Genomic DNA, 27,899 nt, shown 5'->3' with positions numbered 1-27,899 from the left:
TGTACATTTGTGAGCCAGAGTGGGAGAAATGTCGTTGTAAGATGCAATTACTGCCTTCCAAGGATCAAAACTCGAGATCAGCTATTTTCTCCTCATCCAATGTGAAGAAACATTTCGAGGCGAGCCTTTGTCATGCTGGTCCTCAAAGCGTGTCCATTGTCTATTTATGTTTAAATTGTGAAGTGCCTCTTTTTTTCTTGGATTCATGCTTTGTTCTTCTTCCTCAGAGGATACACCCTGAGAAGCTGAGAGCAATTGAGGAAGCAACAAAGGCAAGGAGACCTGGCCATCCTGAACCAATGCATGACGCCCCTCCTTCCAAAATGCTGAAGCAGCAGCAGACAACCCTTGAGAGGTGGGGATCTGGCAGGGAGTCTGTCACCCAGAGCAATCTCGACAGGAAAATAATTAATTTAATTGAAGAGGAGGCATTACCACTTCAGACTGTGGACAAACCATCATTCATTAGTCTGGTTTGCATTGGACTCCCAAAAGATCTCACCATCATATGTGCCAAGACTCTGAGAGACAGAATTGAGAAGAGAGAAATTCTTGCAAACTGAATGGGTGCTGTGGCATATATAGCAACCATTGCAGATTGTTGGACCAATGGCAAGAAGAGTTACTTTGGGGTAACAGCCCACTAGATCAACCTAACTACCCTGAAACGTGAGGTTGGGGCCTTGGTTTGCAAGCATCTGAAGGGACGCCATACATATGATGTCCTTGCAAAAGCACTGCAAGATGTGTAAGTGCAGTACAGGATCCACAACAAAGTTATGTGCACTACTACAGACAATGGCTCCAACTTTGTGAAAGCATTCCAAGTTTTCATTGCCAAAGAACCAGCAGAAGCTGCAGACACCAGTGCAAATGACGATGACGGTGATAACCAGGAGGAGGAGGCTGAGGTGGAGTTTGTGCCCATCTGTGAGATCTTGGATACAGGACCTGAGGCAGAGAAAGAAGCTGCAGACTCAAGAGATTTTGTTTTACCACCACACCAGAGATGTGCTAGCCACACCCTCAACATCGTGGCAACACAAGACATAGAGGCCATGCTTTTTGACTCTTCCAAAAGTAGTCTTCTTGGTTCTTTCAAGTAACACTTTCGTTCCTTGATGGGAAAGTGTAGCAAGTTGTTGGACAAACAGAACCAGTCAGTACAGATGGCTGAGTACATCCATGTGCAACTTGGTGTGTATCTGAAGGTACTGAATAAGAACAGGTGGAATTCCACCTTTGATGCATTGACGCAACTACATGTCCCTGTCAACTGTGCTGCTAAAAATGCATGCCATAATGGACCACTGCTCCTTGTCCAGGATCGCAGTTCCTGAGACTGCAGTGGTACAGGAATACACAGAGATTATGGGGCCACTAACCCAGTCCCTAGACATCCTGCAACGGGAGAATGGCATGTTCATGGGGTATTTGCTACCAACGCTCTACAATCTGGACCACAAGTTAGAAGGGCTGGAAAACAAACCTGTGAGGTACACATACTGTTTGCAGCTGTTGAGAGGTGTGCGCAAAGCCCTAGGAAAGCAGCTATCTGGGAGGACAAGGCTTCTTCTGGTAGCCTCCCTACACCCTTGCTTCAAACTAGAATGGCTGGAATCATGCCAGGCAACAACCCATACCAACAAGTAAGAACATTAGGGAAGCCCTTTGGGTGGATTACTCCAAAGGAAATGTTGTCTCAAGGGGATTAAGGTGGTAGGCAGGGGCTGGGCCTTTTCTTCCTGGGGCTCCTCATCACAACCTTGGGTGCTGCAGGTAATCCTTAAGGGACTGCTGTGCTGCCCCATGTGTGTGGTGACTTGGTCACCTTCCTGCCTTCCATATCATCATCCACAGGCTCAGGCTGACAGTTGGACCCTGAACCAGGGGACATGACAAGCATCAGGTAATCAAGAGCAGATGGGGGTTTCCTAACATATATGTGTTAACATATCCTCTCTTTCTTAGAAACATAATGGAAGCCTTGTTGAAAACTGAAATAAAGATGGGTGCACTTAATGAGGACAGTGATCAGTCTTCAGACAAAGACCAGGAAGGAGATGATTTGGAAAATGACTTCTTTAACATTCATTCCCAGGGCAAGAAGTCAGCAGTGGACACATGTCTGGATTCCTTGTCTGACGTGCTGTTTGAGCATCTTGTTCTTTTGAGACATAACAGAAATGTATTGTAAAAGCAGCATTTCAAGTTTAAATTTTGATTTCAAGTGTTGGGGTATCATCATTGCCAGGGGGGGGAGGTGAGATTGTGTTATGCCATTCTGTTAATCATATGGTTAAAAAAAATATTCTACTGCCTTGTGTGTGTGTGTGTGTGTGTTTATTTTTAATGTTGTTTTAGGCTACTTAGATGTGCAGCAGTCAAGGCCAGCACCTTGTAGGCATTTTTTTAAAAAAGTAACTGAAATGTAACTGTAGTGATTACTTTTGAGAAAAAGTAATCAGTTACTTTCAGAGCAATTGTAATTGTAACGGTACTTACTACTTTTTGAGGGCCATGTAACTGTAATTTATTACTTTTTAAAAGGAATCTTCCAAGCTCTGCCTGATGCTGGGTCGCTATTGTTATTGAGCATTTGTTTTGCTTTGTTTTATGGTGTGTGTTATAATTAAATGACATTTTACAATATTTTAATAGGTCTTGACTTCAGTGATGCATTGTGTTTTATTGGAAGCCACCTTGAGAGGACGTGGTCCTAAAAGACCACGTCTTAGTAAAAATCAATCTGTCATCAGCTTACTCCCAGGTAAGTATGCATAGGATTGTATCCATTTAACTCAGTGAGGCCGATTTCTGTGTAAACATAATTAGGCTGAAGTTTACACACGCATACACCCAGGAAAGTCTCACCTGGTGAGGCAGAGCCATAGTAATAGAAGTTACATCGCTAGCACTTACCAGGAGGGACAGGGTGGCAGCGAGTAATGGCCTTGCCAGGAGACCATTGCTAAAACTCCACCACACTGGGCAAGCCGCTCCTGCCCCCTTGCCCAAAGAAGACTAGGGGGGGAAATTCCAAAGTCTCAAAAGGGGACATCATTTCCTGGTTCACATACTGTTTATTCTCCCATCCCCCTACTCACACAGGCAGAAGCTGGCATCCACACAATTCCTACTGGGTAACTAGTAGCTACCAAGTTATAAATGTGAGTTATTTGCCTAAAATCCTGCTTTGAGAGACAGCATTTTGTGGCATTTTTTCCCTTTTAAGTCACATAATTTGTGCTGCCTTTCTTTTATCTGCTTCTACAAGGACCTACCAGATCTTATCAAGTCAAATGAAGTAAATTGTTCTTAGCTCACTGCAAAAATTGTATATAAAAATGCTTGACAGAATAAATCTAAGAGAAGGAGAACAATCAGAAAAATAAATTCCAACGATATCGAAGCTTCATTAGCAATGTTGGTCCCACAAATTAGTTACGTAAGTTGGAGCGGCTTCCTAAAATAATGGAATGATGTAATCATATGTCTACCCACCTACAATGATTAACAAAGAAGGGGCTTCAACATTTTCTAGGGACAAATTGTTGTTTACATCATTCATTTTAAAAGGGCAGATAAGGTAGTAGTGTACTTGTGAGAAAAACAGATGGAAATGTTATAAATGTTAATCATTTGTCTCTGTCCTTTGGTAAAGCACTGAATAAAATCTCAACAGGACAAAGGCACATTCAAATATGAGATTTGATGAGAGATTATATTACAGTATTATACTGCCCACTGTGTGACATTTCAGAAACTAGAATACAAAATTAAGGTGGTATCATTTTATGAAGTTGAAGCCTTTCAGATTTATTTCATGTGTGAAGGCTGCATACTAACTCATCAAAAATAAAACTCTGTACCTACATGATCAAAATTGCACAACCCAGCATGAAATACAGTTTTTTTCAGAATCATAAGACCCTCAGGTTTATTTTTAAACTTTTAATTAATTAGTAAAGGGTTATAAACCTGGCCGTGGGTTCCAACAGACATAGGTTAACAACTCTACTCTGCATCATCTGCATTATCTCTTCTCCCCTTTTCCCTCTAATCAGTTCTTTTTAGGTTCGCCACCATCATGAATCAAAATGTACCTGATATTTATGCCATGCTAACAGCCTGATCATATGTTCAGCTAATCAGCCTTTAAGTCTCCGAATCCATTCACTGCAAACTGCAAGTGAAACTTTCTGCCTGTGCTGGATATACTAGGGTCTCAGTGCAAATGGGCACCTTATTCCTGTTATTCTGCCCCACTCACTGAACTACTATAGCAATGGACATACAGTTCTCTGGTATTAGAACTGCAGAGATGTCCCTGTGCTGGGCATTGTTAATAACCTTTTGCAGCACACCTTAAGGACTGCTGAAAAGTACTGACTTCCAAACCCTGATATATAAAATGTCTGCAATTTACATCAGCAATGGGAGAATTTGGTCTTTTAAAAGGCAAATGGAATGAGTTGGAGAATTCTGTCCTATTTGCCTAATAAAGCCACTTCAACGTCAACTGCAGTAGTAGGCCAACTCAAAGTAGTAGCACTGCAAGATTGGTTTGTCAGTGTGGTAAGCATCCATGTCAGTGTGGTTGTGCAGCAGATAAAGTGCTGGATTTGGTTCTTGGGAATTTAATTTCAATTGATGCTCATATATAAAGAGTAGTAGCTAGCTTCGTGTATGACATTCCCTCTCACCCTAACCCACTGTTCTTCAACCTTTGATCCCCAGCTGTTGTTGGACTACAACTCCCATCAACCCCAGCAAGCTTAACCAATGGCCAAGGATGATGGGAGTTGTAATTCAACAACATCTGGGGACCCAAGGTTGAAGAACAGTGCCCTAACCTATTACTTTAAGCTTCCAAAAATGGATGTCAATATACTACTAGGAAACATTACAGAATTCAAATCAGAAATGACTGGATATCTCAATGAAAATGTCCAGATTTAATATTTATTCCCAATATTTCAAGAATATACATTCTTCATATAGTGTTTCTTTCCTCCATTTCATGCAATACTCCTGAAATCTACTTTTGTGACTTAATATCCATTGCCTTGTTGTGTGAGGCCCTTTTCACACCCAGACTCTAAACTATGCACCCTCACTGGGATGTATCCAGTAGCGGCATGCAGCTGGCAGAAAGCACCTCATGCAAGGCTACATACCCATTTTTGTTGTTGTTATTGATGCTGCAGCCCTGAAAAAGTGTTTTTAACAGCTGGGGTCTCTAGGGAACAGGATGAGATATGGCACAGAGGTCGGCAGTAGGAAGGAGGGAAGGTAAAATTAGGTATCCTGCCTAATCCAAGGAGGACTGGTAAAAATAATGTATCCTGACATGCGCAAGTAGATGCTACCACTGGATACCATGCAATATCTTGAGGGACACTGTTGAAATATGCATTTGGACCAATATGTGGTGTTTGGGTGATTGAGAATGCTTCCACTACGCAGCAATTTTTATATTTATTCACTAATAGGCAAAAAAACCCCTTGCTCTTTAAGAACATATCTATAACCAACAAACATTTCTATCAAACTTTAAACAACAGGGAAATTGGGCAGCTATAGCGAATGTACCAGGGGAACAAGAGACCTGACCTGCTCTCTGAGATATTATACTTCCCTACATATTTGTAAAAATGCAAACACAATTTTGTTTGGTCTTTCACAGTCCAATCCACTTCCTGTGTAGCTTGGAATAATTTGATAACATATGCCACTGAGCATATGGTGAGTGGTGGCAAGACCTGCAATCAGCACTGCATCTCCAAAGATAGAGAATTACATTTTTGTATGTTGGTTAGTATTCTTATTTTGCTTCTTTCCTGTGTTACTGCTGTTTCTACAGAGAATCTAACTTAGAAAAAATTATTTCACTCCTGGGCAGTGTAGTTTGTGAAGAGTGCTAGAAGTTGTTAAAGACCCCCATTCCCCTCACAGAGCTACAATCCTCAGAATTCTCTGGGAAGAGGGGCTGTCTGTTAAGCCACTCTGGCCACTCAAGCTCTGTAAGGGGAATAGTCTCCTAATAACTCTCAGTGCCCTTCACAAACTACACTTCCCAGGATTCTTTGGGGAAAGTCGTTATGGTTCAAAATTAAATCAATGTCTGGCATAAGTGTGGCCACCTGATTAGCCAAGCCAAACAGCTGTTCTCCTGACTTTTAGAACACTGACAGTTGGTTCTTACTTAGCATGCCTGCACTATCACAGACTCCAATGTTAAGTTTCTTAAATCAATTAAAAATCAGCCATGCATTTTTAAAAAAACATTTAAACTGCAGAAGATGAAGGTCAGAGTATAGGGCAAGGTCAGTAATAGGATTACAGTTACTCTGTGAACATGGCTGATTTTTAATAAATTTCAACAGATTATGAGACCACTGACAGAAAAAAAAGTCCAACAGGGGTCTGGATTTTTTCCTCTTGTTTAAGACTTTGAATTCTCCGAGTGTTTTGTGTATCATCATGAAAACTTAGAGGGTTAAGCAAGCGTTTCTGAGTTCAGGACTATAAATTTTGTCTATTTTGTTTTGAAATGAACTTATAGGAAGCAGCAGAATGGCAGGGGGTATTTTCAATTTAACATGGTGGAATGTAAAAAATCAATGATGGCTATAGTATACCGCCACTCTCGTGGCTGCATAATATTGAACCCAGGAGGAAATTCACTAAATTACTGTTCAAAAGTTTGGCCGATTTTGACAACTTAGCTAAAACTATTCACCTTCTATCTAACTGAGGAAAACAGATGCCATTAAGAGTTGAAAGATTTGCTATTGCTGCACGGAAACCTCAGAACAAATTTTATTGAAAGGAATGTCACAAGCTGTAAAAATGTACATAGTGTCTAGATGTTCTTAAACATGTAGCTGCTCACATGCATTTTGCTTTTTTCATAATGGAAGCAATTCTAGTTAAATTTCATTTTATCTATTTGCAGTGATGATAGTCTTGTAAGAACCCAGCTGCTTTGACTGACTGGCCCTCAGCCTAACCTACCAAGAATGTTGTGCATAAAATGAAGCAAGCCTACATCAATTATCCTAAGCTTCTTCAGAATGAGCAGGATACATACATGATAAGTAAATCATAACCACTTGTGTATTTCTTATCTATTTAATAATCATGTTCATGTCTTTTCCAGAAAATATCAGAATATCTGTCACACCTGCTGCATTTCCTGTAGTGATTACTACTGTATTGATTTTAGATTCCCAACGCATCCACATTGTTACCAATGGTGTCTTTGTTTTGTTGATCCTCTGTCATGTATTTTTTTTCCATTCTCTGTTTAATTTGTGCACTGGGAATTTTCTGATGCCTTGGAAACTCATCTTGCAGTTTTTAACCCTTCCAAATTGAGCCCTTGAGTATAGTTGTGGTATATTTCCCTCCTGTTTTGAACAGCTCCAGCAACACTCATATCAGAGAGCAAGCACACAGCATGATAAAAATGAAAGATATTTAGAAATTTATAGGAGACTATCAAAACAGTTGGCACCTGCTCTATTGACATTTTGCATGCTTCAGTCTGCTTTCACTAGCTGTCCCAAGTCTCCCATATTACAAAACTAAAATTTATAGAAGAAATCTGCACCCGCTGGTGAGATCTATGTTCTGACTATTCCAATACCTTTTTGCTTCTCTTGAACACAACATTATCCTGTAATACATTGCACCAATAGGAAAGCGCAATATCCACCATGACCAGTACTAGATATATTGGATAACATTGGCTAGCAAACCATTTACTCTGGAGTTGTCATTTAAATTTCAATGAGATTGCTGTAGTGGTTGATTTAAGGCTTTAAAAAGTAAACAGTGCAACCTTATATATACACAATCATATGTAAGTACCATTGAGTTCAATGGAGCTTGCTCCCAGGTAAGTGGATATAAACCTAAAACCTTATTAGGGGTTCCCCCCCCCCAATTGTTAGTTACTGTTTAGCAAAAACTCAGTTCAAGACAAGTACAGGGTTTATTTATTTTTAAATGATAATTTTTAATGAACATGTGACTCCAAATATCAAATCACTCTTAAGATGACTCCACAATATTGATCTCAAAAGAAGTTATTTTTAAAAATGCATGAATTCCAGAGTTCTATAATTCCAGCTTATAGAACTCAGTTTTAGGAACTGAAAATGTTTTGTACTGTAGCAGTAATGAAGCATTGTGACAGAAAGATTTATTTGAGACAGTTAAAGCATTGATAAAATGCCAAAATTTATTTATAAAAATTACCACTTTCATTATGGGTCATTTCTCCATAGTATATCTACTGGTATGACATTAATTCTTCTTATCTTGACTGCATACAGATTTTATTCCTATACCTTTTGTTATTATTTTGTTTTAATGAATTGGGAACATGAATTCAGGTATAAAAACTGTAATTATCAGCTCAAAATAACAGCTAACACATCAGTATGCTTGTTTTGATATCACCTTAACAATTATATCAATAATTTATTTCCATTATATTTGATTAACTAAATCTACAAAGTCCATAGCTGTAATGATTAAAACTAAGCAGCAGCAAGAATGAGTTTAGTTCCTTTCAGTCTAAAGCCATTTGGAAGCAATGGTTAGAGTGAACAACATGAAGCCCTTTTATATAATCAAGTTTCAAAGGTTGTTGTCCCTGGGTTGTTAAACTGAGACACTTTGAGTGCAAAGAATCCATTTATATAAGGGTTTTAATCCAACCCTAATTTTATAATCCATCCCATTATAAAAGTTGCTGGTTGCCTCTAGGTTATCCTACCCACAGTGGATTCAGCAGCAGCCTGTGCTTTTTAATGTGCTGTGTTACAGTATGGAAAAATACTCTTGTCTAAAGGACTCTCTCTAACCTGCCTCTATACACCTGCTATATTGAGGGGGAGGGGAAGCTGCTGCCAAATCCAAGAGACAGTCATTGTGTGATATTGGATGTTATGCAGGCAGCCATGCAACCAGAGTCACCACTTTTTGCTGTGGAGCAAAACAGTAAGGTATGAAAGAGCTTATTGTGACTACAGTGTAATCATGGGTATCTATAAAAAAAGGAACATTTTGTCTGTTCTTTGGGATAGTTTTTCTACCTCAAGCTACATCCCAGTGTATCTTGGAGTAGTAAAATATCCCCAAATTTTCATCATGTTTTAATATTACTGTCAAAAATGTCCAAAAATTAAACCAAGGCTGTGGTGTCAGAAGTAGTCTGCTTCTCTGGATCATACTGGGACTTTCTTTAAAAAAATCCATTATGGCTGGGACGTAAAAGCACCCCAATAGCAAAAATCAATTTCTTAGCAATCCCAGCCTCTTTTTGGTTTTCCAAAAGAAATTTCTGTCTGGTCATTAAAACCTGCCTCACTGTATCAGTTTTTGTTGGAAACATTTTACCCCAGCACATTATATGGACTGGGACAAACATAAAAAAAGTCTCCCACATTCAGTTGGTTTTCTTGGGACATCTTTTCTCCCATGTGCTTTTTGTGTACAGAAAGAAAGCTGTAAATGTAAGTGGCTAGAAGGACTATATTGTCAGTCTACTTTTGTGTACATTCTACAGTGAAACATGCACTGGTTCATAATTTTATTTAGGAAATTATAGCCTGTTTTTCAAAACAAAAAAAGCCTTCATGAATGCTTATTTTTCCTTCCTTTTTTAAAGTGTACTTTATGATGTTCTTTGATGTCTCCAGAAGTCCTTTCCCCACACCAAAACAAATATTTTTGAAACCAAAGGTGGAAGTGATTGAAGTGTGTTTGAGATGCACAATTTTAACTTCAAAAATATGGTCAGACTTAGTTCATAAGTACATTTTCCACTTATAATAAAACACAAATAAGACATAAGCATTGTCAAGTGATAGCCATTTTCAATTTTACCCCAAAAGATCTGGCTCAGTGTTAATTATGAAAATAGGTCACTGATTACTAATGCTCATTATAACCCATTGGTTGTTCTCAACAGCAATTTCAATTTTGTAGGAATGACAAAATTAAACCACTAATAGGGTCTTAAAACAGCACAGTCTCGCTTTTCATTTGTTTTTGAAAGTGTGCTTTATGATGTTCTTTGATGTCTCCAGAAGTCCTTTTTCCTCACAACAAATATTTTTGAAAGTAAGGGCAGAAGGGATTGAAGTTTGAGATGAACATTCAGACTTCCAAAATGTGGTAAAAAACTTGGTTTTTAGGAAGTTTTCTACTTATTATAAAATATGAATAAGCCAAAAACAGTTTCAGTTAGCGGCCTAAATATAGGAAAGGAACTTGACAGCAAAGCAATCCTAATGAATGGCCCAGAAGGATCAGAGTGGTGGGACCACCATGACATCCAAAATCCTGCCTGCTCTTGTTTGGCCAGGACAATTAGAATTGCACCCAGAGTTGTCCAGTTTTCAGTCATAACAATCTATAAAACCCAACAGTATTGAAGAATAATATAAATTCTACGTTGGAGTCATTGTCCAATATAAAACTATTTTCTTCATTCAATAAAACCTAGTTGACAAGAAGAAAGTGAAACAAGAAAAAAAAGACTGATTAAGACAAGAACCTTATTTCTGGATTGCTTTCTGAAAACTGCTATATTGTTGCACCTACACACTACAATATTCTTCAAGCACAAAAAGACACAGTAAATGGGTTTGCTCCGTCAAAGGAAAGAGTTCCTTTTAATATACTATTTTTATGAGTGCCAGCAAGAACAATACCTAATTCTTACGGAAAGGCATTTGGTGTTAAATTTGATTCCCCAGCAAGATGTCAAGAGATACAAGCTAGTCAGCAGGGTTTACTTTTCATACTAAAACCCCACATGAATCAAAGTGACCAGCTGCTAGTTCTGGTTGGGAGAGAGTTTGTGGAGCTGAGAATAAAAATAGCTAAACTTACAGCAGAATGTTAAGAGCAACCAAATAAAGCAAACCATTAATTTTATTTTTTTGGAAATCCATGCTATGCAGATATACATTTGTTTGGGGATCCAAGTGGTCCAGATAGGGTTTAATTTGAATTTCTGCATCAATTAATACTTGAGGCTCAATAATCTAGTATATATTGAGGGATAATACTAACCCCCACAGAGGTCTCAAATTGACAATGGGAGATAAAAGAAGTTATCAACATCACTACCTGACATCTGCAAAGAACTAGATTCCTATGCAGCCACTTTCATCACAAAAGGAAATAAATGAAGTATGAAGACGAATCTTTGCAATGGGACTTTAAAGCAACTGAAAGGAAGAGAAGAGTGGGCTGGGGATGGTTCTATTTTATAGAGATAAACAATAAAGAATTTTATAATACAAATGTAAACATGAAATGTGTTTAATTTAAGGCAGCTGTGGAGTCTTTGGCTCTCCAGATGTTGTTAAACTACAGCTCCCATTGGTCCCATCAAGCATGGCCATATGACCAAGGATGATGGGAGTTGTACTTCAGCAACATCTGGATGGCCAAAGGTTTCCCACATCTGACTTAAGGGCTAGGCAAAATGATGGATAAAAGCCAAACCCAAACATGTGCTATTTAGAAAAGCTGGGATGAATGTGACCATTTGTACCCCTGCAAAGGGGGAGGGGGATTTTTATCACTTCCGTGGGGGTTGAGCAGTGGTGAATTCTAAACATTTTGATCAGGGCAGAGAGGTGGCAGAGGAATCTATCTTTTAGGGGGGGTTAACTAAAACAAGATTCATATGGCAACAGAACAACAGGTGTCAGGTAAAGATTTATCTTTTTTTTCCCCTAGACATTTAAGATTATGGTGTTTGGATTAGTGTGCTGCCAAAGCTTTTTGTGGCTGTATGGGGGCTATTATTTTGCTTAGAGCTTGGAAGTAATCCATTAGGAAAAATGAATTACTTGCAATGTATTACTTTTTTGAAGAACAAATGGATAATTTCTTTACATTTTGATTGTAACAGAATGAAGAATAATTTTATTACTTTTGAGGTATAATTGTAAAGTTTCCAGCTGATACCGGCAAAATGGGCCCCTTGCCAGTGAACGCACAGGGTCAAGGGTTCTTGTTTTCTTCAACACTCCCCTCCAGCAGAGCTGAGGGGTAATGAATGCTATAAAACCTGGCCTTTTATACACTTTCTTATCAAAGAGAAGGCTTGTCCCCATGGCTTTATCAATTAGGCTACCTGCTAGAAGCAGCACTAGCTGCCTCTCTGTGACTTCTCCTAGAGACGGCAAGAATGACCAGTGTCAACAACTAGTTGGCTTAATGTTATCATATAAGGAACTTCCTCTTAAACAGCCAGAATGTTGGCTGGTTGCCTAGATGTCTTATCTTATACCGTACTCTGCTTCATAAGAAAACATTGCTTTGTTCAGATGGGAGGGCTGGAAAAAGCCCATTTTCAAAAGAGAACATTTTCCCTCTATTTATTTATTTATTTATTTATTGCATTTGTATACTGGCCCATAGCCGAAGCTCTCTGGGCAGTTTACAACAATTAAAAACATTAAGAACAAATATACCAATTTTAAAATACTTTTTTTAAAAAAAAGCAATTTAAAAACATATGCTAAAATGCCTGGGAGAAGAGGAAAGTCTTGACCTGGTGCCAAAAAGATAAGTGTTTGCGCCAGGTGCACCTCATCAAGGAGATCATTCCATAATTTGGGGGGCCACCACTGAGAAGGCCCTCTCCCTTGTTGCCACACTCCCAGCTTCCCTCGGAGACACCCGGAGGAGGGCCTTGGAAGTTGAGCATATTGTACCTGCAGGTTTGTGTCGGGAGAGGCGTTCCATCAGGTATTGTGGTCCCAAGCCATGTAAGGCTTTATAGGTTAAAACCAGCACCCTGAATCAAGCTCGGAAACATACAGGCAGCCAATGCAAGCGGGCCAGAATTGGTTTTATATGTTTGAACCGTCTGGTCCCTGATACCAATCTGGCTGCTGCATTATTATTAATCTAATTATTAATAATGATGATGATGATGATGCCTCCACTGGTAACTCACCTGAAAATGATGTCATTATGCACCATGTCTTTTCAGCAAGTCCTCCAAAAACAATGCTGTTATTTGGCATGTTTTTACTCTTCTCCCAGAAATGAGAGAGAAACTCTGGGCCAAATGCTATTCCCTGTGCTAGAAAGGGCATGCCACCTATATAACATAGCAAATTATGGCATTTCTTTGGGGTGCAGAATAGATGTTTGTTTCCCACTGCACAGAATCCCTACCTATCTACCTACACTTTAGGCTTAGGAGGACCAGTAGGGAAGAAAATACTGTAAAGAGCTCCCTTTTGAGTAACAGCTTCAGTCAACAGTCTGTATGCAAGACTTTTATATCTGAGTTAACAGGTTTAGGCACATTAGCTCTAACATACAACGTAACGTAGATCTTAAAGAGTTCTGCTTTTTTCCTAACATCTCAAAAATTGCAAGATATGAAGCCCATTCCTATGCATCTTTACTTGGAAGTCAGTCCCAGAGAGTTTAATGTATAGGATTGTAGCCTAATGTTGATTACCAAGATACAGAGCCCATTTCAAGATCTATTCTAGGATGGTGATGGCTGCAATCAAGGAATTTTCCTTCACCATCCTTGCATTTGCAGAGTCTCATTCAGCTTAGCTGGTCAAATTGGTTACTATATTCAGGCCCAGTCAACCTGGGGTTAATGCCCATGGTGACATTCTACAATGCGTTTTTCAGATAAAATCATTCCGATTCAATCCAACTTAGATTCCACAGTTAGAGAAGAGTCTAATCTGTAAGTATCATTAGCTTCCTTTTGTTGTAATTGCCAATATAAATTGCAGTTGGTATAATCTTTTAGATGTCAATTTTTTGTGTATATAGTTGCTTCCAAATAGCCTGTTTATTGAGTATTCATCCTAATTTGTTTGCACAAAGTTTCAGGGGACTGTTAGATGACATCACCTCTTTATTGAGCATTCATTCTGATTTGTTTGTGGGGAGGCAATTGTTACCCCACACACTTTCCAATGCATCAAACAATTGTTGATTACTCCACACTTTCCGATTTTGTGTCAAGCAATTGCTATCTCACACTTCCCAGTGCATTTTCTGTCACTTTTCTTATTGGAAAAAAGACCAGGTGGGGAGGGAGCAGTTTGTTGCATAAGAGTGGCAAATAAACAATAATTGTGCAATCTGAATTTGCTGGTATGTGATTTAATCCCACCCCAAAATAGCAACAATTTGGACATCACCTATGTGTCTATATTAGATCCTTCTGACCTACACTGTGAAAACAAACAGCAAGAAATTGGTCTCCTTTTGTTCTTTGTTTCAATAGGTCCCTGAGCAAGAAATCAATGAGTTGAATCCAGATTTGTACTAAGCAAAGTTCTGCTCATCTTGGAGAAAGGGGACATGCAGGCAATTTTTACCAATTACCCCATCCTAAAGCACCCTGAAAAGGGTTGTGGGATCCTTGGAGTGGCTTGAGAGGAAGCATGCAGAGCTGCAGGGAAAATAGAATTGATAGAAACCTGCTCCTTGCCCACTTCCTCCAACAGTAGCTTCCATTGGATCTTGGTACCTTTCATGAATAGAAGGAACCCTTCTCTTCACAGATGGGCCCTCTGAATCCAGCCTACTGACAATTGCTTTCAAAAATCTGATTACTTAGCAAACAGCACATGCAGCACCTATAATCAACAAATACCATGAAGTAGTCTGAGCACAGCAAAATCCACATATTGTCATGGATACACCTTGGGACAGTATTCTGCTAAATATACAAAATATGGCACACAAATGCAACCAGCCAGAAGCTGACAGGCCAATCCGATGTTCTGCAGAAGTGTATGGACCACTGCCAAAGTATGCAGTATTCTTCCCTTTTTCTTCAACTTGAATAAACCAGTGCAAATGTGTGCCAAAGTTTTAAAAGAAACTTGAAGGACTTGATTCAAGGTTATCAGAAAGTTCTCTGACATAGTATTTTGCACTACAAAGAAAATGGGCAAATAGTCAATAAAGTTTAATATTGCTGCAGTGCACAAGAAATGAAGGTTTCTATGTTCTGCACAAATAATTTTAACTGATGTGCCATCACAGTTTATAATGTTGCCTACATAAATATTAAATAGATCTTTTTAGAAGCATTACCATTGACTGATTAGGAGAACAATGCCAAAAAGGAAGGTATTCAGACAATTCAATCAATTATACAAGCTATTGTAAAAGTTCATTAATTTTGCACTTTTAAATAGGGGTGACTAAAAAGTTACTAGATCACTTTCAAGAATTTCTCGGGCTTCTGCACCTGGCAGAGAAATGGCTGGCAATATGCAGTGCAATTCCCTCCAAAGAGGCCTCTTCTATGGCAGCACCCAGATTATGGGACTCATCACTTCACTTGTCTTCCAAGATTCACCCCACCCATCCATATATGCCACCCTGGGCTTCTTCTGGGAGCAAGGGTGGAAGATAAGTTTAACAAATAAATAAATTTATGGTGAGGACATTCAGCCACCAGGTGAGGATGTTTTGGCTGAGACAGGTCCTTCTGTACCCACCACTGCTGCCTCTGAAGTCCACCATGTGTCGAGGGCTGAATTTCTGCAGCAGGGAGGCTTTTCTACTCACCAAGAGCCTTGATCTTTTAGATTTTTAAATTGTGTGGGGAGTCTGAAAAATTCATCCCCAATACATGGAGAGCTGCTGGGTCAACAATAGTGATGCAACAGATGGGATAAGGACTTTTTATCTCTGCTCTCCCTCTTCACTTCTTTGGAATCATGTGAAGAGAAATGTCTGAGTAGAGCTATTGTTGTGGCTGAAAAATGAAGGCAGCCCATGGGGCGCTCCACATTTCTTAACCTAGATTGAGAAGGCAAGATGTGTAACTCTACCCCGAGCCTTAGCTGCAATCCTATACACACTTACCTTGAAGTAAATCCCATTAAATTAAATGGGGCTTACGTCTGTGTGGGCGTGCATAGGATTAAATCTACATCCTAATTCAACAAGAAGTAAACTGGACATTAAAAAAAGAATGAAACAAATTCATTCCATTTCAAAGCTTACTAAAGTTATCTTTTCCTAGGATAGCTTTGTGCAACTATAATACCATTGGCATGAGAGACTCTCATGAGACCCCTCTTTCCTCTCTCATAAACACTTACATGCAAATGAAAACAAACTTCTAAAAGTCTGGTTTCTCCTTTCTGGTGAGAATAGAGGCAAAATCATCTAGCCTGAAAATGGGAGACCTATCTGATATCCTGATATTAAAAGAAAAGCAATCTATCGATAAAAACTTGTTTATCATAGAGAAAAGATTTTTATTGAATTTTTCAAAAGGTATTTAAAAGGAAGACACATTTAAAGTTGAGTCAAATCTAAAGTACTCTACAAAGTTTAGTTCTCTTTCTTTGCAAATACCATTCACATATTCTAATAAATAATGCTCAATACTGGTGTGTGTATAGGGTTGCCTCTGGCAATCTGTGGGGGGGAGAAGCTCAAGTTGATTTTTTTAAAAAGTAGAACCCCAAGAACTACCAAACAACCAGACTTAAAATTAAAGAACAGGGTGTATCTGAGCACATTCTGGACCTATGGATTTGTTTTCAGTGCCACAACTGAAGTGAACTCAAAATCCTTTGACATAAAGGTTTACTACTGGATAGCTTTTTTTTTTTATTTCAGTAACCTAATTAAGGTGGGGAAAGTTATTGTTAAAGAGTTGGGAATCCGAAACCATTTCTGATCTTCTAATTAATCAGCTCAAGACGTTCCAATAGATCCCAATCTACCTTCTGCTCACCATTGGTGTAAATTGTGTCACATTCCAGAACAATACATATTCTTCCTCACTCACAATGTTAAATTTGCCAACTGGTGAAAAAATGCCTTTTTAACAATGGGAAGTATGTTTAAAAAATTACATTTAAACAGAAAGAGCAAGAGGCACACAGATTTATCAGTATACCTCTGTCTACCATAAAAATGCAGCAGTTTCATACCAAAATTGGCTATATGTGCCATTCTGTACTTCGTATTCATTTTTTTAAATCCTTGCTAAAGGAATTTTACATCTTTTGCAGCCAGATCTTAAGCACATTTATACACTTTGTTCGATGGAGTGTATTTCTAAATAAGTTGGATGCCATAGACCCCCAGCAGTGCCAGGAGTCTCCTGGCTGTGCCGGGCTCCACCAGCCTCCATCAGCAGCCTCTGTTTCAGTGGAGATGTGTCTCCACTAGGATCCTCCCGATGCTGTTGGGAGGGTCCGCCAGGAACAACCAGCCTGGCAGGTGGATGCCCTGCAGAAGCTGATGGAAGGCCTGAAAATGGGGTGTTCTAGGTGTGGCAGGGAGGAGCTGCAGGGGGATGTACACAAGATTTTTCTCACGTTCAGACCCGTCCCCTGGGTCCCAATCCCTCTTTGATTTTTTTTTTAAAAATTAAATCCCATTCAGGCCTACAGAGAGTGCTTACTCCCCGGGAGGCGTGTTGGCCAGAGCCGGTGCTTTCTGGCTGGCTCATGCATGTGGCTTGCAATGGAGCTGGTGTTCAGCCGGGGTGGTGGCTCCCAAATGGGATGAGGATCCCATGGAGCTTTCCGCTGGCTCCTCTGTCACCGGCCCCCCTACGCTGGCTGCCTGGTAGTTGGATTGCTCCCTAAATCTTCATGGGATCGTAGTTTTACAGTGTAATCCTATACATGTCTGCTCAAAAGTAATCTCCATTGAATTCAAGGGGTCATACTGAACTGAAGCCTCAGTCAATTAGGTTGTCTGCTGTGGAATTAACCATCATTCTGACCCTAAGTGGTAATACAGATTGCTCATATGTGACAATCTCAGAACTCTATTTCTTAAACCACACAGCACATCCACATGATTGGAAATTAGCACATACACACACCAGTAAACATGAGGAATGTGTAGAATGACACAAAAGTAACCCTGATATTCAAAGTCCATACAAACAGAAAGGTACACTTTTGAAATTTATTTTTAAGATCACATATGTTTAAATAAGAATAAAAAATAAATCATACAAGTGGAGTGCATTGGCACCTTTATCACTCAGCTTGATTGCCTGTAAATCAGAAGTGAGGGATAAATGATAAACAATTTGTTACTTTAATTCTGTTCAAATCATATGGCCCACTGAGCTACAAGTAGCCAGCCCATAACTGTGTCCTTTCTTTGCATCAGGAAGCAAAGCACAAAATAGTAATAAGTCTCAGTGCTTGATTTATGTGCAGGATCTTTTCTTCTTATAAGTGATACTGCAAAATTTTATCTCATGAAACACAGGAAAATATGGAATTATTGATGGCTGTAGATTAAATTACAAAGATTATCACAGCGCATATCAAACAATGCACAAAATTATTATAGGAATACTCTATGTGAATCCATATAGGAATTGATTTTTAAATCCACAAGTTTTAGAGGTTTACCTTATCTTTATTTCTTGTACATTAATGCTAGTTTCTATTCATGAAAATTATAATTATCTTTCATGGGTTTGTCAAGATGTAGCAACTTTTAGAAATAACAAACATCCAGTTCTGTTAGCTGGTTGCAAAGATGTATTTTCCTCTCAGTCATATTTTCTTGTATGTCCTCTGTTTTTAATTATGGTTACGTGCAGAGCTTAAAGATCCTTCCTTCTTTTTAAAAAAGTTAGAGCTGTGTATATTTAAAGGAAAAAAATAAATATATTTAAACATGGCATTCCAGTCTTCTCATCAGTATTTCACTGGTGAACCAGAGATGTACGATGGATCAGGTTCCAGCTTCTTGAATCTGAATACCCCAGCCTTGTGCCTTCACTCATAAAGGATGGGGCAAATCAACCATCACTCTGGCAACAAGTGGAGGACAGTAGAAGTTATATTCTGGGCTCACCATTTTTCAGTTGTAATGAACTACAGGCTTCAGTGCTTGATATTTACTGCTCACAGTACAAAAGAAAAGGGTCTTTAGCCAGAAAGGTAATGCATCTTTACAACTCCATCTGGTCAATTTACTATTTTTAAGAAACAGTCCCCCCCTTCCTGCCAGCTCTTACATAACTAATTCCAGTGCTCGTACCATAGGTTTGGGCTGTATATAATATGTACGTATGTGACCTGAGACACAACACACTCCAGTCTTGGTCTTCTAAGCAGCAAACAGTTTTTGCAATGTCAAAGGTTTACTTAAAACATTCCTATACTGCTCTTCATCAAAATAGATCCCAGGGAAATGTATAACAATATAGATAATAAATTAATTAAAATCTAAACCGTTACAATAAAACACTAACATAACTAGGGCATAATAAGGGCAGCAAATAAAATCCTTGAAAGCCAACTAAGGTTTGCAACAGATTAAAATAGCTGGATATGTAAAATGTCTTTAATCTACTCGCCAAAAGACTATAAAGTAGATGCCAGGTATACTTCTTTAAAGAGGGCATTCCAACACCAGGACACCACCACTAAGAAAGCCCTTTCTTCTGTGATTACATTATACACATCTGATAAAGCAGGGACTTGGAGTAGGACCTCAGTGAAATATCTTAACAAATGGGTAGGCTAGTATTTTGTAAGCAGTATCATCAACTGGAGAGCCAGTGTGGTGTAGTGGTTAGAAAATTGGACTAGGACCTGGGAAACCAGGGTTTGAATCCCCACACAGCCATGAAACTCACTGGGTGACCTTGGGCCAGTCACTCCCTTTCAGCCTCAGAGGAAGGCAATGGTAAACCACCTCTGAATACCGCTTACCATGAAAACCCTATTCATAGGGTTGCCATAAGTCGGAATCAACTTGAAGGCAGTCCATTTTCCTTTCATCATCAACCAATCAGGTCAATACTATATTATATTCACTAATAGGCAAAAAACCTTGCTGTTAAGGACGTACCTATAGCCAACAGATATTTCTATCAAACTTTTAAAAGCAGGGAAATTGGGCAGCTATAGTGAATGCAGCAGGGTAGCAGAAGACCTGACCTCTTCTCTGAGATAGTGTACTGCCCTATAAATTTGTGAAAATGCCAATACAATTTGGGTTGGTCTTTCACAGTCCAATCCACTTCCTGTGTAGCTTGGAAGAATTTGGTAACATGTGCCTCTGCTTTTTAATCTGGGAGGTAAGAAATAGGATCCTGTACAGGTTTGCTGAGAATGGATTTATCATTGGCATGCTTATTGAGTCCAATGGGATTTACTCCCCTGCAATCATGTTTAGGATAGGTGAAACTGAACACAGGGGATGGGGAGGTGAGGAGGGGGATGGGAGCAGGCAGGAGTGGGAGGAGGAGGGCAGGTTTGATCATTTGCATGTTTATTCAGTTCAGTGGGATTATCATGTTTAGGATAGGTAAAACTGACCATGGAGAGAGAGGCATGGAGTGGGCAGGGGAGGAGGAAGAATTTATTTATTTATTTTATTTATTTAGACTATTTCTATACCGCTTAATATATAAAAATATATCTAAGCGGTGTACAAAAAGTTGCTTGGAGATGCCCTGTTCCCCTCACAGAGCTTCAATAAGAGCAGCTGACTGTTAAACCAGTCTGGCCACTGGAGCTCTGTCAGGGGAAGAGGAGTCTCCTCTCAGCACCCTTCACAAACCACAATTCCCAGGATTCTTTAGGGGAAGCCATGGCTGTCTAAAGTGAAATAAAGGCCTAGTGTGGGTTTGGCCCCCTTATTAGTTGGTTCTTACTGAGCATGCCCGGCCCCATTGAGTTCAATGCTAAATTTCTTAAATTAATTAAAAATCAGCCAGGCATTTTTAAGCTTTTAAACTGCCGAAGATGAAGGTCAGAGTATGGGGCAAGGTCAGTAATAGGATTACAGGTAATCTGTGAACATGGCTGATTTTTAATTAATTTCAACAAATTATGAGAACTCTGACAGAAAAAAGACCAAAAGGGGTCTGGTTTTTCTCTCTTTTTTCACTTTGAACTGTCAATTCTCTTTGACTGTTTTGTGTAATTTAAAGGTTTCTTAAGCAAGTATTTCTGAGTTCAGGACTATAATGTGATGTGAGGACCTCACATCAGTGGTACATGCTATGGTAACCTCGCGTCTGGACTACTGCAATGCACTTTACGTAGGGCTACCTTTGAAGATGATTCAGAAGCTACAGCTAGTGCAAAATGCGGCAGCCAGACTGCTAACAAGAACTAAGCGGTCTGAGCATATAACACCTGTGCTAGCCCGTTTGCACTGGCTTCCAATATGCTTCCGGGCCAGATTCAAAGTGTTGGTACTTACCTATAAAGCCTTATACGGCGCGGGACCACGATATCTGTCGGAACGCCTCTCCCGATATGAACCGGCCCGTACGCTACGGTCTACTACGAAGGCCCTCCTCCGGGTTCCGACTCATAGGGAAGCCCGGAGAGTGGTGACAAGATCTAGGGCCTTCTCAGTGGTGGCCCCCGAACTATGGAATGGTCTCCACAAGGAGGTGCGCCTGGCGCCGACACTATCATCTTTTCGGCGCCAGGTTAAAACCTTTCTCTTCTCTGAGGCATTTTAATTCCTGTTAATTCTAAATTATTATATTTTGATTTTAGACTGTACAGTTTTTGTACAGTTTTGTATTGTGATATACTGTATTGTGTTATTTTTATTGTATTTTTAATGTTCACCGCCCAGAGAGCTGTTGCTAGTCGGGCGGTATATAAGCTTAATTAAATAAATAAATAAAAATATAAGGTTTGCAAGGTTTTGTTTTGAAATGAGCTCATGGGAAGCATCAGAATGGCATGGGGTGTTTTCAATTTATCATTGCGGAATGTGACAAATCCACGCTGGGTGTAGTATACAGCTACTCTCGTGGCTGTATAATTATGTATTCTTCCTTTCTTACCCACCCTTTACCATAAGGTCCAGTGCAGGTTACAACAAAACAACTTAAATGATATAATTTTAAATTTTAATACAACACTAAAAATACAATTTAACCAGATAATAAAGGCAGGTCCTAAAAGTGTATTTCAGCTGTTAAAGCTTAGGGCAATGGCGTTCCTGCCATTTGGCGGGGGCAAATTTGCCTCCACCCCCTGTTGTCTGAAGAAGACGTTTTAGGAAGAATCTCCTAAGAAAGAGGGATTAGCAGGGATCATGATGTGAGGCCTCCGGGCCAATCAGGATGGGAGATGAGAGAGGCTTATAAGTCAGTTCCACCCCTAACCCATCCTCTTTGCTTTGTTGCAGCCACCCTCCCTCCCTGCTGTATGGGCTTTGCCAGTCACCATATTGGGGCTGAGTAGGACTTTTTGGTGGGATTCTGATTTCAGCTCCCTTCCATTTTGCCTACTTCATACTGCGGGGATTTATTTCATTTGGCTTTAGGAGTGGTGAGGTCAGCTTGCCTTATTGGCATGGAGTTCAGGCAGGTGAGGAAGACCTGGGAGTAAACAACAGATATACTGAGATATTATTGGGCGAAGGGCACCTTATAGGGGACATCCACTGCTTGTTGCATGGGGGGACCTGGGGGTGCCCTTCTGAACTCACTTGCGCATTGGGGTGAACGTCAGGATGGTGGGGCCACAATGTGGAGGTGGGGTGGAGGGACAGAATTGCTTCCCCATCCTTGGATGGGGAGCCACAACCGATGGCTGCTGACATGCCCAGGGAACTGGAGGGATTCTGCCCTACCAGATGGAGTTTAGCCCTCACCTGCCCAAGCGGTTTGAACTTGGTTTGAATTGGTGAATGAATGAATGAATTTTATTATACAGTCACAGACCTGTCGTACAAAAAATACAACAAAATACATAAAAAATAAAAACATAATATATTAATATAACAGTATAATCCTATAAAAACACAGTTTAAAAGCAATAATTATTTCGTCTTAACTGGATTAAGTTTAAGAATTTGGCAACCATTTCTGTCCATAGCTTATCAGCATCGGATAAGAGGAGTTGGACATACCAGTTATTTGATCTTCCAGGAAAGCGATTAATTATGGGAGAAATAAATCTAAGCCGTTCAGCATAATAAAGGTTGCAAAAAAGAAAAGTGTGAACCAATAATTCGACTTCAGAGTTTGAGCATGGGCAGATGCGGTTTGCATAGGGAATGCCTTTAAAATGGCCAACTAAAATCGCGGGGGGGGGGAAACAGTTGAATCTCGTTCTTGAAAAGAGTATACGATATTTTGGAATAGATAGATTTATTAAATAGGATGCACGGGCAGGAAATGAGAATTGGAGATAAAAAAACATAGGGGAGCAAGTATTGCGAGCCCTAGATCTGGAATATTGAGCATCAATATCATTAATACGTTGCTCAATAATGTGATTTGCTGAACTGGCGTCTAGTGATGACACTAAGGCTATTGAAAGGCCAAGCAGCTTTAGTTTGTCCTGGAAACTCTTTGACCATGAGCTAATATATGAGTCTTTCCATAGTAGATGTAAGTAGCCCATGTCAGGATTGGCATAGGCCACTTTAAGCCAGAATCTAAAGGCCAGTAGCCAAGCAGTGCATTCAATTGAGCAAAGCCCAGTCTCCAAACGGAGGCCTGCAGCGGATGCGCAGCGAGGCATGCCAAAGATTGTTCTGAGGAAAGAAGAAAGAACAGATTCAACCTTGGCATTAAAGCTCGGGGCCCATAACGGGACCCCATAGAGAAGTTGGGAGTTTTAAGTTTAAACACTTGGATCGCGGCAGGTACGTATTGCCCGCCCTTAGTAAAGAAAAAACGGATTATTGCCTTAACTGAATTGAGAGCAGATTGGATCGCAGAGCAAATATGAGAGGCCCAAGAAAGGGTTGACTGGAATAACACCCCCAGATATCTAAACTGCTTGACTTGTTCGATTGTCTGACCCTTAATCTTCCATGGATGGACAGACCGTCGACGAGAAAAAACTAGAATCTTAGACTTGTTAAAATTAATAGTTAACAAGTTCTCAGAACAATAGTTCATAAAGGCACTTAAAAGGTGTTTTAACCCCACATTTGATAGGGACATTAAAACAGCGTCGTCCGCATATAGAAGGAGGGGACAATCAGATCCAGCCAGTTTAGGGGAGTGGAAATTTGGAGAAGAACAGCAATGTTTCAAGTCATTAAGAAAGAGGTTAAATAAGGTAGGGGCTTTGAATTGGTTTGATTTGGTTTAATTGCCTTCATTAGGACAATGTGGCTGCAGTTCCTCCAAAGGAGGATTGTTATATTTGAATAAATGTAACATTTCACCAATATCATGTCTGAGTCTTCTTTGTGGGTGTGGTGGCAAAGAGGTGTGTCTTCAGCATATGCTGTACAATGAGGACACTAGAGTAGGAATCCCACAATCTGGGGGCTGCCACAAAGAATGTCCCAGACCACTACCACTGCACTTCCGTGGACACTGGAACTACCAAGAGGGCCCTCTCTACCAATCTCAACAATCTTTAAAAATACAATGAATGAAAAAGCTTTGTTTCCAAAGAGTATGTTAATGAAAGCAATTCCTGGGAATAATAATTTATTCCTGGGAATAAAACTTAGAATATAAAAGCAGACAGTATTGGCAGATCAGAACAGTACCTTGTGGCGTAATCGTACAAGAGGCTGGTAGGGTTTGAAATCATATCCTTCTTTTGGTGGCCATCCTTCTGCACCCAGGAAAATGCATCCAAGGAAAGAAACAATTGTCCACCACATAAACATCTTTCCAAGAACTTCTGCCTAAACCAGAGAAAAAGAGAGGAAAGTGTTATTGCCAGAATCAGAAATATAATTGATTTGTTAAAGTTCCATAAATATGCCAGGTGTTTGAATTTAATATGTGGACTTGAACAAGCAATGGAAAATTAACACCATCCCTTATAGCCACTAAGTATAAGATGGAATCAGGAGCTAATATGGATGTTTTGGACGTAACTAAATACTTTCTAATCAACATTCAGAATCCATAGCCTATCATGATCAGCAAAAAAAATAAACCAATAAAATCATGAAAGGAAAGAAACATAAGAGGAATGCACTGCAAAGGAAAAGGCTCCTTTAAAAACACTAAGAGACAAAGAAAATACTGTAGATAAGAGCATCTAACCTTTTTTGCTTACAAACACATTCCTTTTTGAAAATCTGCCTACATTACTAATGAGGAAACCAATAAAGAAAATGAGTACATTAGTGTATGCTCAACAAGGAATAGAAGATATGGCACGTTTCAAAGCAAGCTGCTGCTATGAGACTGTGGCAAGGGAGAGCACTCACGGAGTACAGCAAGCTTGCCAATACAAGTCCTCCTGGCAAAGATATGCTCTCCTTAACAGGTAACAGGAATGGGTTCCGAGCCAAAACAGGACACATCCCCCCTCTCAAACACACACACAAATACAAAACATAAGCATGGTTTCCTATTTATTATCATTGTTGTTGTTGTTGTTTGCACCCCCTTGTGAGTTTGATTCACAGTGCTTCACAATGCTGATGGGCAATGAAACTGCTGCCACCCAGTGAGGCAAACCAGGGGACATCAGAGAGTTGTCTGAGCAATGGAGGTGTATTTACTCCCCTCCTTAGTTAGAGGGAGGGTGTCATTTGCATAATCTTGCTATTTGCTTGTCCGCATAGTAATATCACCGTGTTCACTCAGTGATGTCTGACTGGCTGGATCTTGTAGCAAGGAAGCCCTAAAAATAAAAATAAAAAATAGCAGCAGCATATTGGGGCTGTGAACAGCTGGGTCAAAATGTGAAAGAGCACTAATGCAGACAAGCTTGTGGGTTTCCTTTTGAACCTCTCGAAAGCTGATTTTTCATGTTAAAAATTAAATCTCATAAAAACATGGTGCAATGCTAGTAAAATTATTTCTAAATTTATGTCTATATATCTAAATTATCATGTGCCAATTTTATGCCAATGTGTTGTTATTATTATTATTGTTGTTGTTGTTGTTGTTGTTGTTGTTTTATATACCACATTTTCCACAAATACATATTTATTTATACACCACATTTCCCACAAATACATATGTGCTCAAAGCGGTCCACACAAACAGTCCAAATGCTGTAACAAAACAATACATAATAAAAAGTATAATCACTACAACATTAAATATATATATCAAAGTATAATTGAGCATAAAGTTCAACAATAAAGCTAAAGGAAAAATATTTAAAAATCTCTTCTATCCTCTTGACCCTTATGGCTCAACCCAAAGGACCAGAAAGTCTTCTGAAAGAAGCTGTGTTTGAAGGCTTCCAGGGCTGGAGGGTGGGGCAAGGCAGGTGGAAATAGCCCTCCTCGATGACAAACAGAGTCTGTCTCCCTTTTTTTTGGCAATGCATGACTACCATGGTGTATGCAAGCAACAAACCATGGAGCTTTGCCTGATTAGCAATAGCAGAATAGTCTCTGTAATACCATGTGAAAAGTGTTGGATTAAGATTTAGGGAGATGTAGGCTTGCCTTCCTATTCACAGATAGGAAGTAGACAAGCTACCCTCTCTTAGCCCCAGTTCTCCATCTGTAAAATGGGAGCCTTAATGATTCCAAGTTGTTCTCAAGACAGATGATATCATTACTGTGTGATGGCTTTTCATATACAGAACTTCAATAGAAATGAACAGGAAAACACAGCAGAACAGATTTGCCTAGCATTCGGGATTCTAATGCAGTTCTATTGTGCAAGTCTCTCTATGCATAACTTTAGGATCAAGGTGTAAAATGGATTTCACAGGCCACTAGATAGCCTGTTTTCTTGATTGCAAAAATAAAATTTCATTTCAGCTAATGATATTTAGCTAGCATGCTTCATCTGGAGGAATAATTGGGAAAAAAGCAAGGCAAAACAGTTCCCTTTGAACCTAAAGTTCACCTAAAGCTTTTTCTTCCTATAATATAGCAAGCCAGCAAACTATTATAACCTGAGAATAATTTCATTGGCCAAAAGTTTGTTGTAGCATCTTTTCATTAAAAGGTGTCATAATGAGCGTTTACAACTCTGCATAGAGAGACAGCTGTTCACATAGATAATTGGAAGCTTGTTAACAACACAACACGGGCAACCATGCAAGTCAAACAAAACATGTCTACCAGAGATTGTTTCCAATATATTGAGATGTCATTGATACCATTTAGATTATAGCCAACTCCTCCTCTGTCAAAGTAAACTGTAATTAGGCACTGCTCTTAACTAGCACTGTAAGAAGACAACATTGTCCATACTGCCCTGTAATCATAGCAGGCAGCACTATTTCTGTTTCAGTGCAGAAACTATGGTCTGCTGTGGCAAAAATACATAGCTTAAATAATTTACAGAATTAATTATGCAAATTATGTTGTCATTACATTATTCTATCCTATTCATTTCAATGCAAAGGAAACAAAGTGCCAAAAGGGGAGGGGAATCATAATCACTGACATATTGTTTGTGGATTGAAAACAACAGCAAATATAGATTATATTCACTGGACTGATTTCCATTTTGGACATGGTACAAATAAGTGAACATCAGCAATTTCCACTCCCGTTTCTGTTTTCCCTTGACATACTGTACCTTCTCATCACTCATGCAGAGATCACAGTATCCCCTCTGATCCAGAGCAATGATTAGGGTTATTACATTTTCCTTTTTTGAGTGGGAAGGCAGAAATGGTTTGCACCCTGATTATTTAAAAAAAAATCCAGCTAACTGTACTAATGGAGAGAGGACTAAATGGGGAAGGCAGAAACTCTGTTCTCATCTTCTATGGAAGGTAGGGATGGGTGAATCTGTCCATTTCAGTTTATTTCACGTTCTCATTTTTCTGATCTTATGTTCAGTTCTCCACATTTCCACACCAGTTTGCAAATTATTATTTTTTAAAGTCCAAATTTGTCAGTGAATTTCTCAAAATACACATGCTTGTCTGCAATTTTGCCTAATATACACATTTTCTGCAAAGCAACTTCCCCTATCATGA

At 39.4% G+C, this 27,899-nt stretch overlaps 1 protein-coding gene across 1 annotated transcript in view; it reads right to left on the bottom strand.

Annotated features, from left to right (window-relative positions):
- FSTL5 (follistatin like 5) overlaps nucleotides 1–27,899 on the bottom strand; it is a 591,837-nt gene that overhangs the window by 522,545 nt on the left and 41,393 nt on the right. The window contains exon 2 of the mRNA XM_061583858.1: nucleotides 24,532–24,672. Coding sequence (XP_061439842.1) covers nucleotides 24,532–24,654 — 123 coding nt within the window. The 5' untranslated portion in view covers nucleotides 24,655–24,672. The remainder of the gene's footprint in view (nucleotides 1–24,531; nucleotides 24,673–27,899) is intronic.

Source organism: Rhineura floridana, chromosome 9, assembly GCF_030035675.1.
Source record: "Rhineura floridana isolate rRhiFlo1 chromosome 9, rRhiFlo1.hap2, whole genome shotgun sequence".
Lineage (NCBI taxonomy): Eukaryota > Metazoa > Chordata > Lepidosauria > Squamata > Rhineuridae > Rhineura > Rhineura floridana.
The sequence above is the reverse complement of the archived record's forward strand: the minus strand, read 5'-3'. Positions and strand labels throughout refer to the sequence as shown.